At 41.2% G+C, this 16,553-nt stretch overlaps 1 protein-coding gene across 6 annotated transcripts; it reads right to left on the reverse strand.

Moving 5' to 3' along the window:
* Positions 1 to 6,877: 6,877 nt before the first annotated feature.
* On the reverse strand, positions 6,878 to 14,664 carry LOC135487286 (uncharacterized). Of its 6 annotated transcripts, XM_064770842.1 has the most exons (4): positions 14,502 to 14,664; positions 14,063 to 14,139; positions 12,002 to 12,321; positions 6,878 to 9,721 (listed from the first exon to the last, which is right to left on the reverse strand). In XM_064770842.1, exons 3-4 carry the CDS (start codon positions 12,269 to 12,271, stop codon positions 8,684 to 8,686), a joined length of 1,308 nt encoding a protein of 435 aa, XP_064626912.1. In that variant the 5' UTR covers positions 12,272 to 12,321; positions 14,063 to 14,139; positions 14,502 to 14,664; the 3' UTR covers positions 6,878 to 8,683. The 6 variants fall into 6 exon arrangements, 4 of the variants coding, with proteins under 4 accessions (XP_064626912.1, XP_064626911.1, XP_064626910.1 ...); XR_010446803.1 differs by lacking the exon at positions 14,502 to 14,664 and having other exon boundaries at positions 6,878 to 9,578; positions 14,063 to 14,468; XR_010446802.1 differs by lacking the exon at positions 14,502 to 14,664 and having other exon boundaries at positions 6,878 to 11,170; positions 14,063 to 14,468.
* Positions 14,665 to 16,553: the final 1,889 nt, after the last annotated feature.

Raw genomic sequence — 16,553 nt, forward strand, 5'->3', positions numbered from 1 at the left:
TCGCGCACTGCTCCTTATTGTCAAACATCGTAGTGAAATCGTAATGGAAAACGTCTGGCTTTGCGCCAGACGTTGAGACTAATAAGTGAAGAACTAGTAGGTAAAGAACTTCTACTTGCGCGAGACTGCTCTGATAAAATTATCATTGCAGAGACTACGGTGACGTACACATATATTTTTTACAATCAAAAATGCCCTCAAAAGACGACATGGAATGATTATTTTATTGATATTTCCTACTATATACCTTCCAATTATCACTTTATACAAATAGATCGGCGTTAAGTCGCATGCTTTTCTTTCCTGGTGACACTATAAAGCAAAATAGTTGCAACCCCGTAAATGCGCTATAAGTCCAATAATAAGTGACGGTGACCCGTTATAAATGTTTCGCCAGCATTATTTTTCATTCGAAATTCTGCCCTTTTCTTGACTTTTTTTCGAGATTTTGACGGATTTCTACAATGACCGTACATGTTTAGCGAACTCTCGAGTACGGTCCAGCGTACGGTTTAACAAAGGCAATCTGTACGTCGAAATTCAGTTTCCGACGTATATTGCAGTACTCCATGGCACGGTACCGGCATGGTGATCTCAGTTCTTCTCGTCTCCATGAACATCCTATCAATAATCATCAAGGTTCATATAAAACAGACTACAAAAAGGTATGAGCAAACAACAATTTGAATAGTAGAATTTTACTTAAACTTTCAACTAACAAGTTGTTCTCCGAGCAATGGGTTCGTAATAAAATCGCATGGTTCGAAGCACTGGTGTGCGACGTGTATGTAAAAGGGACGCTCAAGCAGTACAAGACACCTCACAGATAGCACTGGGGAAAACCTTTACAAGTGTCCGATGGGCGATAAGGCTATAAAATGAACTCTCCGGGATGATATATGAGTTACTGCTCGATGAGACCGTGCATTTTCGTCGATGTTTTCTTAAAAAATTTGTGAAGAAACATTGCTCGTGAAATAGAGAAAATATTTGGCTAGTTAAAGGCAATTTCCCCGCCTCGAAGGCATGAACGATAAAGTTACATTTTAGATTGGGAATTATGACTGTCTGGGTCATATTTCGAGTGAAGTGCGATTAATTATTTTCAATCGTTGGACCATACATGTACAACCCGTACACTTTCAGTGTGTTATACATGGCGGTCCAGAAAAAACGCAACCGGACACTTCCTCTTCAAGGGGGTTTAAACCATTGATATCAGTGGATGGGGAATCTTTCTAGGAGAGGAATGATACTAAGATCGCCCGATTTGGATCCGTAGTTTTTGTTTTTGGGCCTATTTTGTGAAGCAAAGACAGGCTTTAATCGAGCACAGGAAAAATCGAACTGTACCGGTAAATTGAACTTAGTAAGTAGGTGGATTAAATGTTAGGTGATAATATTGATATGTGAAAATGTCGACAAGGTTCCCAGTGACCATTTCCAACTGAGTAAAGGTCGTGTTAGCATGGCAAGGCCTCTGCACACCACCGATATGTCTGTAACCTGCAACAGAAGCGTTCTGTTTTTCTGCATTGAACCTGGCCAAGGGACTCCAACGTTTCTTCACAAAACGTCTCTACAACAAGAACTACTGACGAGAATCGGTCGATCTTGGTATCATTCTTCTTCCAGAAAGATTCCTTGTCCACTGGTATCAATGGTTTTAACGCCCTGGTAGTAGAAGTGTTCGGTTGCGTTTTTTTCTGGACCACCCTGTATTGCTAAACCAACGTATAGTAGTAGCGCTAAACACCGTAAACTTTCATGAAGTCAAGATATTTTCCGCTGTATCTCCGCAATGCGAAATGCATATTACTTGCTACTTTGTCAGTTTTCAATGTTGACATTGTAGTACAAGAAAGCCTTGCGTCAATTCGAGGGCTTTTGCCATAAAACGATGTCTTTGAACATCATTAAATTTTCACCTTTCAACGTGAATATTAGCTCCGTTTCTCGAAGTTATATCCGCATGGCCATACTGATGTAACCTACAACGACCGATGATGTATGCTTAAAAAGCAGAACCGGATTAAACAACAGGAACTTACCGAAAATTGTAAAAATATGTGCTACCTGGAAAATCATGGCAAAACGGAAGTTCGCTAAACTGCATATAGTGGTTGCTAAACCGTTACGAAGATCCACCGTGTAACCACTGAGAGAAGTATGGTGGTTAGGTCAAAAGTGATCAGTTCATTCCTGATGCCAACCACTTTCAATCAACTTACCACGACCTGAAGACCGGCAAGTTTAAACTAATCAGTATGAAGGGCCATTGGCCTGTTCAGTGCATATTACACTGGGGGGTGGTCCCCCACACATTAATTAGCCGATCTTAGATCGGTGAGTCTAGAGTAACAAACGTATTGATAAAAAGTTGTGGGATTGTACTTTCGACAGTTGGGAAATCCCAATGACGACGTCATCCCAGGTGGTGAGAACCATGCCGACAGGTCACAAGGGTAAATGAACGCTGCCACGCTTCCGTGAGGGGAGGGTGCGCAGCGTGGCCGGCTATGTCCCCCCTCCCATCCAGAACTGCCGAATGCGATGGGTTTCACGACCCTAATGACAACTTTCAAGATGGATGCATTTGTGACCACTCATATGAAGAAAAATGGTGGGGGAATGCGACGCTGAAACCCACGACTTTTTTTGCTTTTCAGTGGTACCTTTAATTGATAGACTTCGAGCAACGCAGTTATTTTTACAATCTTATACCCACGGCCCAGTACTGACAAATAAGGATGCAGTGCAAATAGGCTGAGGCGAATCATGAGAAAGATAGATGACTCGGTTAACTATGCTGTTGACATCGTTATTGTCATAGAAGAGCACTGAAAGCAGTAGGTAATCGGTGCCCACAGACCAGGTAAGGGGCCGGGTGCTGGTTGGTGATGAGCGATATCACGACGGGGGAGCAGTCAAACTGCAGTGGTGGCTGTGGGGGTGGGATGGTATGCTCAGGTATTCGAATCAGGGTAATCGATTGCGATTGGGATAATGCTAGTGGTTTGGTCTTAATTTGGGCAATGTATATTTTGAAACATCATTTAGATTTTACCATTGATCTAAAATTATCCAGCCTATGATAAGCAAAATTTTTGATAATGTAAAGAACAATCAGGACTATATCTACCATATGGCATTTGCACATGTTTAATGGTTATTAAACCTTAACTTTCGGCGCGTTTATATCAACCCGATTTATAATAAGCAATTTCTGTTTTGGCCGCTGGTGTTTACGTCAAGGATTTGATCGCACCGCACCGAATCGAATCCGTTGGGTAACGTTTCCCGACCCAAGGAATACATGAGTATAAGATTTAGGTTTCTGAGGAACACGTACTATATTTTGGTCAAAAACTTGAAATGCAATATGACAACCTTTTTTTGAATTTATGAAAGAAGTAACAGCCTGTAAGACCGCTTCATCACACTAATGTATTACAATGCCGTAGTATGGATTGGCTGATCAGATTTGGAATTTCGAATCTCGAATTTTGCATTTCGAATTTTGATTTGTTTTCCTAAACAACTGGCCAAGGCGACAACCGGGTAACACTGTCAGTTTAGATTTAAAACATGTCGTTTTGATTGATCCGCTTCGTACGAAGGCTTATCTGAAAGGTATGACCAGATTAGACTAGGAATTTGGAATCTCGAATTTAAAATGAGCCTCCTGGGGTTTTGTAATAATTACCTCTCTCGTTTCGGCATATATGGGTGTGGCATCATTTTGCCGAGATGACGACGTCAAGCCGGGCGGCTTCCATGAATTTTCCGTCACATTTCTTATTGTACTATTTGTTATTGACATGGCGTCAATTTACAAAACGTTGAAATTTAAAGTTCATCGTCAACCACATGCTTATGTCTAATGACGAAATACATTTGTACGATCGTTTCACTCTTAGCGCAACTGGTCGACTTGTTGCTTTGACTATATCTCTCGAATTGCCGATCGGGGAGCATTTGTTGTACGCTCTGTAAAACACATGGATACGAACAGCAAAATGCCGAGATTTGCATGACCGGGGCTGAAGCCTTGCAAATTACGCCTTCTCTTCCATTTTTCCTATTTTCCGTTTACATGTAATTTTATGCGTTAAAACAATTACAAGTAAAGTCATCCGCTACCAAGGTTGCTCCAGGCTACGCCTTACTTGTGCAACAGATCACAGGGAGAGGATCGATGCACGGAGGGCTAACTCGGGTCAAATCTGAGTAACCATCGGATAGCGTGATAATTCAGACAGATTTTGAATTTTTCCTTTTTATATGCAATTTGTTGATGAAAACTACTATGTAGTATAGGAGGTGACGTTGCAGCCGACAGCTTGGTAATATTGCCCTCAATCATACCAATGGTCCTTTTATAAAGGCTGACGTTTACGTAATACACCGCCTAGTCTCGCCTGAAACCCTCAAAGGGCCTCAACGGACTGTTCATTCAGCGTTATACTAGATCCTTTTCGACCAGTCCAGTACCCACTTGTACTCCTTGGTCATGTTGGTTGTCACAACAGGGCTAGGTGTCTTGCGCAGGGCAACTGAATCGGCATACAGTTCTACCGGGAGTCAAACCCACGATCTTGGGTATGAAACCGGCGTCCGAACCATTACTCAACAAATCCCCTACTTATCTCGCATTTGCTCTCTGGTGATAAGCGGGAGTCTCTGAATTATATTTTTAATTGCAAAATGAGGTTGGTTTTCTAATTTATCGACGACGTGCACATCGAAACCCAGACTTGGCAAGTGGAAAGTTGAGGAGTGTCAGATGCAGAGCAATGGCAGTAGCCTAACTGCCCTAAACCGGCCGCACAAATCAAGAAAGATGGTCATCAATGGTCGAGCAAACAGACCAAGACGATCTCAACCGAATGAAGTTTAGGGACTTGTCGAGGCGCATTAGGCAGTGATTAAGTTGAGATCTCTGTCAATATTAGACCAGGTATTAGCAAGATCTCCTTGAGGTGGGTCAGGGATTGGATTGCCTAGTTTGGGTGATTGATTAATTGTAATCAATCAATATATAATGGCAAGCCAGATGATTTTTCTGCGTCGCTCAGAAAGCTGTCACTTCCGGTGATCCCCAAACCGCCTGGGGTAGCTGCTGGGGAGACTTTGACAATTACATGGTTTTTATGAAGCACCATTCTATTAATTCATTTCTTGCTATACCAATTCGACACCTCGGGATACAATAGATTTCTCTCCGACCGCCCGCAAAAACTTGCGTGCGATAGGGCCTACAGTGGTCTCAAGGAACTACTGTTACAGTTCTAAAAAAATTCTTCTCGGTATGTCTGAGGTCCATGACAACAGTGCTATGATATAAACAAAATAAAACTCTAATACGTTTAACTATAACTCGACATTTTAAAACGCCAAATTATATCACCGCGAAAATGAGCTATTTTTTTCGGAATTAGTCATGGATAAGATACATGGCCAATGTCCAGAGATCCTCGTGCCTCGAAATCTACCCAGTAGGAATTAATAACGATAAGCGGATAGAAATTCAGAAATCCCCAAACTCTTTTTTGGCTCACTCTAGGGGAGTGTATACAATACCGCTGTGTCCGTCGTCGTCTGTATCCTGTTTCAAAAATAGTGGCACATTTCTTAACCGCTAGAGATATGAACTTGAAACTTTGTACACAGGACCCCCAAGGTCAGGTGACCTCTGACAATCCGATATGATTCTCGACTTGGCCACCAGGGGTCAAAACTAAAAAAGGTAAAAAGTGCAATATCTCGCTTATCAGTGACTTTTTTGATGATATTTTTATGGTAGGTACTCCAAGCAAGGAAACATCACCTGTCATACCGACTTTGATTTGATCGATATACTATACATGTAGCAGGTTTCTTAACCAGGATGAATTCCAAACCACCAAATATCTATACGGTGAGCACAATGGCCCTTGGCCGTTTCATTTTCGGAGGGGTGGCCCATATTTTACCGGACTCGGATCATTTCACTGTTAAAGAAAATCAACCGTGAGTCCGAAACCCCAAGTAGTGACATCTGTAGCGAAATAGTCAACTTAGTGTAACATCACTAGTTCCATATAAGGAAGCTCATTTACATCAGCATACCACTTTATTTTCTGCGAGTTGTAGATTCGCAAGCATGCAGCAAGTGGATTACCCAGGATGCTGTGGGCTGTTTCCACCGATGGGTCACATAAACGGCTACAGAGGCCAGTGTTCTGGTATATAAGTAAATATCGCCTTGTTTTAGCGGAAACTGTTGGGATTTTTGAGAGATGAACAAGTCGGCCGGCTTTGTTCACGGTATACCGGGCATGCCGGGTCGCTGGGCCGAAGTCGTGCAATTACAACCACTGGTATGTCAGGATGACTTCAGTACTGGCCATCGCCAACTGACCTGTGAGTTATTAAACCATAAAGCCTCCATCGGTTTAAAGAATATGAATGAATATGAATGAATATTGAAACGACTACGGTAGCGTTTTGATCCGTAAGATTGCATTTTTAATGACAACTACATCTACCTTCGTCATCTCCAAGTTTTAAATTATGTATCCAATCTTTTGCAACAGAAGATCAAGTCCGTAAAGGTATTTTTGTTGACAATTTTCATGTTGAAATCTCTGTGTTCACATTTTTGGTTCGTGCACCATTTTGTATGTCATGTAACCTCGAGCTTTTTCATGGGTTAGTTCAATACCTGGCAAATGGCAATTGGTAATGGAAATGTGCCAAAAGTATATCAAGCTATTTTCAGTGGCCTGTGGTTTAACCAATCCAATTGTGAACCTGAGGCCGATAGGCTTGTTTAAAATTTAGAATTGACTGAAAAATAACGAGTTATCACTCGGCCAGGCCGGCTTATCTACTTGGTGCAGGCCTATACGCTCTTTTATATGTGGATATCTTGTATGAAGCCCTTTGTCTAATGTTTCGCCACTTGAAATATTCTTCAAAAGTATTTGAGGAAGTCCAAGTTAGAGGTTTCTTTGAACTAATCTGTCTTTAATTATATGTAGTACATTGTATTTAGTTTGACCAGTGTTGGTCATATCGCGCTGTCCATCGTTTGATCTAACCCGCCGATTGTCCGAGAGCTGATACCCCCATTGTAATGCTCAACTATCTGTTCAGGGATTAGGCTCACGGAACAATAGACTTAATCTTGGGAGGACCTGAACTGTTCGAATTTGGTTCTTAGTGCCTGGCTATTCGATTTAACACCGGAGAGGAGGACCAACAATGACTCAACGACATCTGTCGCCGAAGTCCCTAAACATTACCGACTTTTTCGGTCCACAATATGCAAAAAGCCGATGTAGAAGTTCAAAGCTGAAAAAAGGGTCCAGACATTTTGCATTGCGACGGAAATGGTATATGTCTATATAGAGGTCATGATCGTCAATAGCTTGGAGAATAAACCGCACTGTGATAACATAATCATTTGTACCCCGTACCTTCTATCTTAGGACGTTTCAAAGTTTTCGAAAAGAATTCCATCCATTAAGATTGGACCACAGAGAAAATAGAATGTACAAGTGACCTTACTTATCACCCTGGTGAATGAGTTCTCCAAATTGTTGAGCGGCGCGCCACTTGATCGAGCCCGTCGCGGGGGCGTCCAGTTGGTCCGAGCTGGATTTTCCACACAACCGAGAAAAATGGCCGCGAACGCAAGTTTTGAGAAAGTTCATGAAGTTAGCGAAAGTCAAGAGCAGACTAAGGACGATTCAGGTTGGTGAGTTAAAGAATGGGATTCCTATCCGGTATCTACAATCATAAGGAATGTGTAGAATGGAACAAATTGAGGAATATCTTTCCAATAAGTCAGAAATAAGCCACAGAAAATCAGCGAGATTTTTCGAGTCGGAAACTTCTTGCCAATTTTGAAAAGTATTACTTAAACATTTAATTTTGTTGCGATTATCACCAATTTTAGGCAGACAAAATCACGTTCATTTATAGTGGCTAATGATAAGAAAAGCATAATGTGAATTTAAAGTCTATATTGCACTGAATACGCTTGATTCTGAATATGAGCGAGACATTCCAACTGCCCGAGTCGGCATGTCCATACTGACGAGCTGTGAGTGTACTGTACAGTACAATGCATGATATTCACTATGCATTTTCAGTGCATGGTGTTCATGTTCAAGGTCTTGGCATGACTCGCCGCCATCTTGCCTACTTTCTGGCAAGGTAGCAAAGACAAGACCATGCACCATTGGTTTTTTAAGCCTTTTAGAAGTTAAATTGTCAATGTTTGATCGCGACGCATCAAATACTGCGTCGGGTTGTGAATCTGAATTTTTGATGTGATATTCCGGACAGTCGGGCAAGTAAATGGTGAAAAGTAACCTGGTAGTTGACAACGGACATTTTTTTTGAGAATCGACACATTGGACAGACATTGATATTTCCACTCTTTTCAGCCAACTGGCAGAAAAATCTCAAACCACGCGTCTAATTGATAAGTCTGGAACCTCCAACCTATGAATATTCAATGGTGGTATGGTCTCATCATCAGCCAGCATTGCCAGTCATTGCTTATGCTGTGTTAACATGGATATGTTTTCGAGGACGTTAAAGGAGGAGTAGAGTATGAGTTATTGCCGGGCCAGTACGAATGTAATTGGTTATTCATAAAAAAGCGTTCTGAAATTTAATGGTGAGCTCATCAACAAATCTCGTACATTTTCACTCCATTCATTGGGTTTCCTTGGCGGCGGTTTTGCCAATATATCTGTAATATATTCATTCGATTATCAACTTCTACTTCAAGTTGTTTGAATTGTTGCCTGTTTGCTGCTGACCCATGTAATGTTATACGTATGGGAGTAACTGTTTTATCCGTATATCTTAAAATCAGTGGTTTCTTCTTACGACAACTTACTGCAAAGGCGTGTAACGTGGACTGAGATGACTCAGTGTAACCAAGGAATAATCCCAATGTAGGATTATCTGTTAAGACATTAACCTTGCCTGTAACTGACAGGGTACATCGTCGCTGTTTATTCAAACCTTGTTGTATATCGCGGAATATGATAAACTCAACGGCAGTGGGAAATGAAATGACAAATCCACCATCGGATCCGAGGAAAAATCTAAAATCAACGCTAACCAGAAGGGAAAAGTGTTGGTTCTGAATGACGATGACTGTTGTCCTTTTACGTACTAGTTTACAAATCAAAGAGTTGTCAATATATTTCCGCAGGACGTCATATACACTTATGGACAAGGATGACTCCGACTTTGATGATAGACAATAAAACGCAATGCAGGCCATATCAGCGGTTACGAATGGTAGCGCCGGACTAGCGCGAATGCACTTCTCTCGCGGTGGAATTATCAACCGTCCAATAAATTTTCCTGCCAGAAAATCATAGAGTTTACCATCACCGATTAGTAGGTTTCCACCTGATCGTCGGAGGGGAACGTAGATGATGTAGTTTGATGCAGTATGCGACACATATTGTGATGTCCCACGAGGAAACTGTCCGACAGCGTAGTAGGATGAGTTGAACTGGAGGCGCCAGGTTGGATCTGGAGGCGTTGTCCCATACACAAGAAGTCTATTGAAAGGTATACTAGCTTCTGAATAAAAGACCATGATCAATGGTCGGGTTGGGTGAAATACAAAATGGGGACTAGTCTTCGTTTTGATTGTCGGGACGAAAGAAAGACGTCGAAATAAGCGGTAATTGTGCATATCCACCTATGGAATAACATGAAAATTAGAAATGGTTTGTATTCAGTAATTTTTCATTGTCACTAGGACAATACTCATTCGGGCTGTCCTCATTTTATATGATCTGGACTATACTGATTGTAGCCTTGTGAAGTAGGACACTACTTCAACATTAGGCAACCTTCATCAGCTGAATCCTTTGATCACAGACAGTAAACATATCATTCTACTGTCTGTATATACTATTCACCTGTTAGTGCAACCCTGTATTAAATGTAGTCTCGACTAATGACGATTTAGATATTTGAGATATCTTAATCAAGCCGCATTGTACATGTACCTTGTATATATTAGCAGTTTTTATATATTCAATCACGCATCTATTGTTCTTGAAGTAATTAACAGCGGTGAGATGCTCAAACATGCATTTATTGAACCTTTTAGATATCAACAGCTGTGAGATGCTCAAACATGCATCTAATATTGTACCTTGTAGATATCAACAGCTGTGAGATGCTCAATAACTTGTTTTGTTTTGTTTACGGGCCCTCTAAGATAGAGCAGTGATCCACTGACGGGGTTAAAATGTAAATGTATTCCTACTTTGTTGCTCCCCTTGTTGTGAAAAGGATAGCATTTGGTTACAACTTCTTGAAATGTTAACCTTTTATTAACAAATCCATTCTTGGCCTGTGGTATTTGTTCGAAACCAAGTGCAGAAGGTCCCGGTAAGCCCAACATGAACAACATGCCTAACTTTGCGCTGAAGGCAACTTTCACCGTTATATTATTAATCCCGTCGTAATCGACAGGTTGGTTTTTTATTAAGTATCTAACAGGTTGGTAACGGTTTTTCCTTAAATAAGAAATAATATAAAAGTGCTTTTGAAGAAACATCTGATAGATATCTCCGACACAGAGCCATGGTAAACGTCTCACTGTTGGAAAATTCATACCGTTTCTAAGTATGATTTTGAGAGTACCTGTTTCGTTATATGCCAAGGTATCATAAACGGTTAAACGAAAACCACCAGTCCTTCGACAACCTACTATAGCGCTGCATTGAAATCCAAAAAAGACAGCTGAAGGGACAACTCCAACAGCAACACAAACATCTTTTGTCGGTAAGACAATTTTGCCAAATATACCCTTAGCAGTATGGTAGAGAAAGGCTTGGGGCATACCTCTTTTAGACTTGTACGCAAATCCAATATACTGTTTGTAGTTAACCCCTCTATACCATCCTAAATTTTGCCTAAAAAAAGATGTGTTGTATTGAATACCATAAAATCGACTCCCCAATTTGTACACTTGCACTGTTTGTAACGGCGTTTTCCAGTGGTATCTGATAACGATTATTCTACCTGACAGGTAATCAAAACACCATCGATCTGTTTTCCTCCCACCAACTTTAATGATGAGTGCTGGTAGAAACGGAACCTTCTTATGAAGTCTGTATACGATCTTCTTTATTATCTGGTGTGTAACAAAAACAATACATTGTATAACACCTTTCTTTTTTTCTCAATGTTCGGCCTACATTTTCCAGGCAGTGCAATATTCTAGTACCTAGTACACAGTAAGGAGGCAGGTGAGCCAGATCATGTAACAGAAAGTCACTGATAGATGCCGCCACTACGGTTTCTGATCATACATGTACATGTCAACAATATTCAGGCTAGAAAGGCAAATATATTTGAACCTCCCTTAGCGGTCACCTCTCTATTAAGGACAGCCTCTCTATTAAGGATACTAGTTTTGGTCCCAAATTGGTTGTTTCCATTCAACTTGACTTCTGTAATCAGGATACCTCTCTAATAAGGACAGCATATGTCAGTCCCAATGGTGTCCTTAATAGAGTTCTACTGTAATTTAAACCTAGTTACACCAAACCAGATGTCCTTACTATAATTTGGTCAAATGCGGAGAGTTATATGCCAGGGTCGACGTAACTATGTCCCTCTTAGAAAGATAAAATTATTAAGTGCGCGTACTATCCGTAAAAATATCTACTAAACCATGATGTTCCCAATAAACTTGAGTTGGAAGTCAAATAAGAAATTTGTTCAAAGGCTTGTGTCAAGCACTCCTCCTAGATACACGAAGTGGAGCTGGTTACCAACCCGTCTGCGTTATTCAGAGCTGATATGGGTAAAACATTAAGGAGTAGATAACCGTACGTCGGGCAGTACTGCGTGAATCAGCAATGCCCGTCTTGTGGTCATCTACACTGTATATTTGTATATGGGACTCGACATTCATGCTAATTATTGCCTGTTTATTAGATGGAAATTGTCAGAAATTTACCTTTCTTTGATACATGTGTGCTCCTTGGTTCACGAAAGCCTCCTCCTTTTCCATGCACGTCCCCTTCCGCTTACTCATTTGGCAGATTAAAACAGAATCCATCGGTAGCAAGTTCATTGTGGTACAACTTTGTTGGCTGCACAGTATAGCACATGCAAGGAATGAAACAATATCTTGACAGCCGATGTCTGGTTCCAAAATGGCCCAGTTTTTCACAAGGTGCTCAAAACATACACCTTTACTAGCCATATTTGTATTAATAATGTGCATTGTCAAGTTAGCTGATCGAGTAGCACATTCTACACCGTGGTTGTCCTGAGCTAAACAAATGTTCACAAAAATCAATTAATCCCGCCGTAGGTTAGCCAATTGCGTTAAACGAAGTACGATTATTTTTGCATGAAACCCAAGTGGCTATTCTGCGAGGATGGGAGCGGGGGGGGGGGGGGGTACGAATTACGGGTATCTCTAGTCGAGGCGAATTACAAGGACAGATTCGCTTGTTTGCGAACAAAATCGTTTTCAACAAATAACTACTGGTCTCGGCGCGGTGTGTACAATGTGTAGCTTCACAGTACAACCCTAGTAGACAATGCGAGGGATTTACATCAATACCGAAAGCCCTCATGTATACAAACCACGTGGCAGCGACGAGTAAGCGGGTGTTTTTCAATTTACCAACGTGCAACAAAATCATCGCTTAACCGCTGCAGATGCATTACGCACAACGCAATATAATTAATCACCAGATCACCACGAACGGTTCAAATGCGAAAACGAAGACGACTTTTTAACCTAGAACGCTTGTAGGCATACACTTTCTAACAGCTATTTCACCTGTCACCGACGATGTCTTTGGACGCGGCCATTGCCACGAAAAAGGAACCGTGACGTCATGTACATCTCGCATCGTGTTTTGGCGTACAGTCTCATCTGTAATTAAACGCCTGGTCCAACCAGTCAATCAGTGAAATATACAACTCACGAAAACTCGAGGAGGAAATTCGTCCAAGTGACAAACAAGCACGAGTAGCCAGTCGCAAAAGTCTGCAGCGACAACACACGTACATAACACCATGGCAGTATGATAACTGTATAAAACGTTCAAATGTACGTAGCAGTCAGTTATAAGGCAAAATGGGGTTATTATAGCCCCTTTTCACTTATAACTTCGGTTACGCAAGATATTTCACGGCAGATTCACTTAAACTTGCTATTACCTTGTAGTGACACCTCATCCAATATTATTGCCTTTAATTAGGGGGCACTTTATGGAAAACAGTGCCTCTCAGAAAAATTACAAGATTTGTGGTCAGGGGCTGTAAATGATCCAAGCAAAAGAGCTAAAAATACCCCCCAAGGGCACCCCATCCAGAAAAGTGCATCTGAATGAATAACTGTTAATATCGACATCAAATGCCGCATACAGCATTCTCTAGACTAAATACCGATTCCCTGAACCAAGTTACAAATATGTCACTGCACGTAAGAAATTCCTACATGCAGAAAGTTCAATCAAATATGTATTTGTGCATGTGTCTGACTTGTTTACTTTTTAGCGCCAGACCTCTTATAAAACAGGTCGTATGATCGAAAGTTCATTATGTGATGACACTAAAGAGTACCTCTTTTACATCCATGCATGTGTTGGCTGAATAATTCCATGGTTACCGGGATATCAATCAAAAACAAAGCCAGGGGTCACAATTAGACTGGGGCTACAATGACCCCATATTACCTAATACTCAAACCGGGAATGCTCAGCAAGAGGCGAGAAATAGATGCCATGTATAAAGGGGCTTAGAGCACACAGGACATGAGTGCAGCTTTGAAAAATGGAGTCGTATATTTTAAAATATACTTGATAGTGTCGCCATCTAATCATAAGAAACATAATTGATACTGCATTTACGCCCTTGGTCCTCTGAGCCAATTCAATATATCTGCCATTGTCAACATTAATAAAAATTGCTTGTTTTAATTGCACATGCCTTTCATATTGTATTTAGACCACTTTTCCTTCTAAATTGGGAGAATGTGTTTTCATGATAGAATACTTACATTAAATAGTGGTGTTTTCTCAATATTTCGGTTACCATTGTAACGCCTTTGGTTGTACTCTATTTGGCAGTCTTCACCTTACAGATTGACGTAATAAGCCGTGGCATAATAACCAGGAAAACAGAGAAACGAGTCACTCTGTTTTCCAGCTTTCTCCAACATCGAGTGGAGCACTGAGGAATTAGAACGTTTGGAAATAACACAGGTCAAAACGAACCCTAATTCAGTGGACGGGCCTGTTTCGTAAAGCACACAAGTTAGTAGAGATCGTCAAGCCAGCTTCATTCATTGGATGCGACCTGTGATCTTGTCGCTAACACACGCTCATGCCCAATTGGTACATGTATGTCCTCTCCAAATCAGGAGCAGGCATCTGTAGAGTTACGCCACACTTCACGATTTCCGCCGCGTCGGAAATGAACGCGTCAGTGGCGCATACCTGCTGCGAGTTGCCCACGATACATCCACCTGTTTGGCCAAACGAAAGCGTCCAACATTTACACATGAGCGTAACTATTCTAGTGTGCCATAGAGAGGGTGAAAGATCATGGCAAAAAGATGAAACGACTGGGAACTAATGGTGTTTAATTCGACAATTCTAAATTGCCTCGGGGCCTTTAACAATAATCGACAACGAAATAACTAATGCCCTTTTCGATATAATTTAGAAATAAATACAGTTTTATCAAGCATTGTTCATAATAATGTATCAAGCACATAAGCCGCTGGCTTTTTTCTTCATTGTCTAGTATTCTGAATAAAATTCATCGGCAAAAGTATCGATTCAAAATCAATATGGCCTTGGATTACGACCTTTAATTGAACTGAATGTTTTATTAACTGTTTCGTAGCTGATACTCCCCAAAACGTTGCCTGCTTGGTATTGATATAATGGGATTAGGCACTTGATTTCGTGCTCGAAGTGCAGTAGAATTGGTGATATGATGGAGAGGTCCAAAGAAACATGGCGGATATCTTGAAATCCAATGTGGCGGCCGTCTGACTAAGTGCTCAATACAGATCTACTACCAGTACGATATCCAATCCTTGATATTAACATGATTAATAACACGGCCTTGTAGACACTTGATTTTCTGTCCTTAAGTGCAGTGAAATTGAAGGCCAGGTATATTTGGCAAGCCGCTCGCCGAACAGGCATCATTTTTTTGCCCTGTTGGAGAACAGCCCCGGTTGCCAAGCCGGAACAAAATTCTACCCTGTTTGGCGAGCCGGAGACTTTACAACACATTAGCCAATCGGAGAGCAGTGACGTCATATTTGAATTAATATGCGCATAATTAACAATGGCCGATTTCTCGCTCTCGATTAATTTTCTTTTACTGAACTCGTGTTCTTGTAAAAAATCGATGGAGAGGAATACACACGAGTATGTGATGAACTGACAAGCGTAATAAATGCATCGGTACACTTTGCAAACGTCCTTCGCTCTAACTCCGGTAGTGTCGTATACCGCTTTGCCTTTTAACGATAATGATATTGAGTTCGGCTCTCCATTCAGCGCAAAAAAAGTCGCTGTTTGGTAAGCCGGGCTTGCCAAATAGCCACTTCCAAAATTGAAATATAGACAAAATTAGGTTATTAAGCGTCCATTTTGCGACTTCTGCCGAGAGTTGGAGTATTATTTCAGCCGCGGACTCGCGTAACATGTACTGTTAAAAAGATATTTGTCACTTTTGATTTCTAATGACTTCTAAAGGGCTAATCCGATAGGGACCAAATTTTAATAGCAAGTAACGATATCCATCAAATTTTTTGGTAAAGTTTTGGTTGCGTATAATGAGTTATGAAAACAGGGTAATAAGGGATTATATTTTGGGGTCGTTTTGGTTTACTTGTCTCTTAAAACCGTACACTCAGATTGCTATACAGGTTCATGGCGGTGATGGAAGGCTCTTGATGCAGACGATATCTTGTCAAGGAAGTCTGGATCACCATGAATGTCATTGCACACATCCTCGATTGTTTGTTGCAGTTCGTCTACGTTAGCAAAGGGCCAGAGAAAAAGGTCGCACGTTGTGAGGTCTGGGCTTCGAGCAGGCCATTCCTGATGCAGCTGTAGTCCAATTGTTCGTTGGGCGAAGGTTTGTTTCAACCATGCCCGGACATCTCGGCGTCTTTGCAAACGTAGACGAACTGCAACAATCGAGGATGTGTACGATGACATTCGAGGTGATCCAGAACAAACCTTGACAAAGCTATCGCCTGCATCAAGGTAAATTGCCCACGGCACATCGACGACCCAATGCCTAATATCGTACCAATATGTGCCAGCAACTGAACATGCCTAGTGTGTCGGTGTCCTGAGGTCATTGATAGTCCATTCCTAAAGAGCCTTATCAGAGACCAAAAAGTGACCGTGAAACCTTATGCAAAATTCCCTTCTCCAGCGCTCGCTCTGAATATAGAACACATACAGGGTGACCACCAAAAATGCAACTCATCGAAATATTCTTATATATTTTTCTTAATC

Source organism: Lineus longissimus, chromosome 4 (genome assembly GCF_910592395.1).
Source record: "Lineus longissimus chromosome 4, tnLinLong1.2, whole genome shotgun sequence".
NCBI classification, from domain to species: Eukaryota; Metazoa; Nemertea; class Pilidiophora; order Heteronemertea; family Lineidae; genus Lineus; species Lineus longissimus.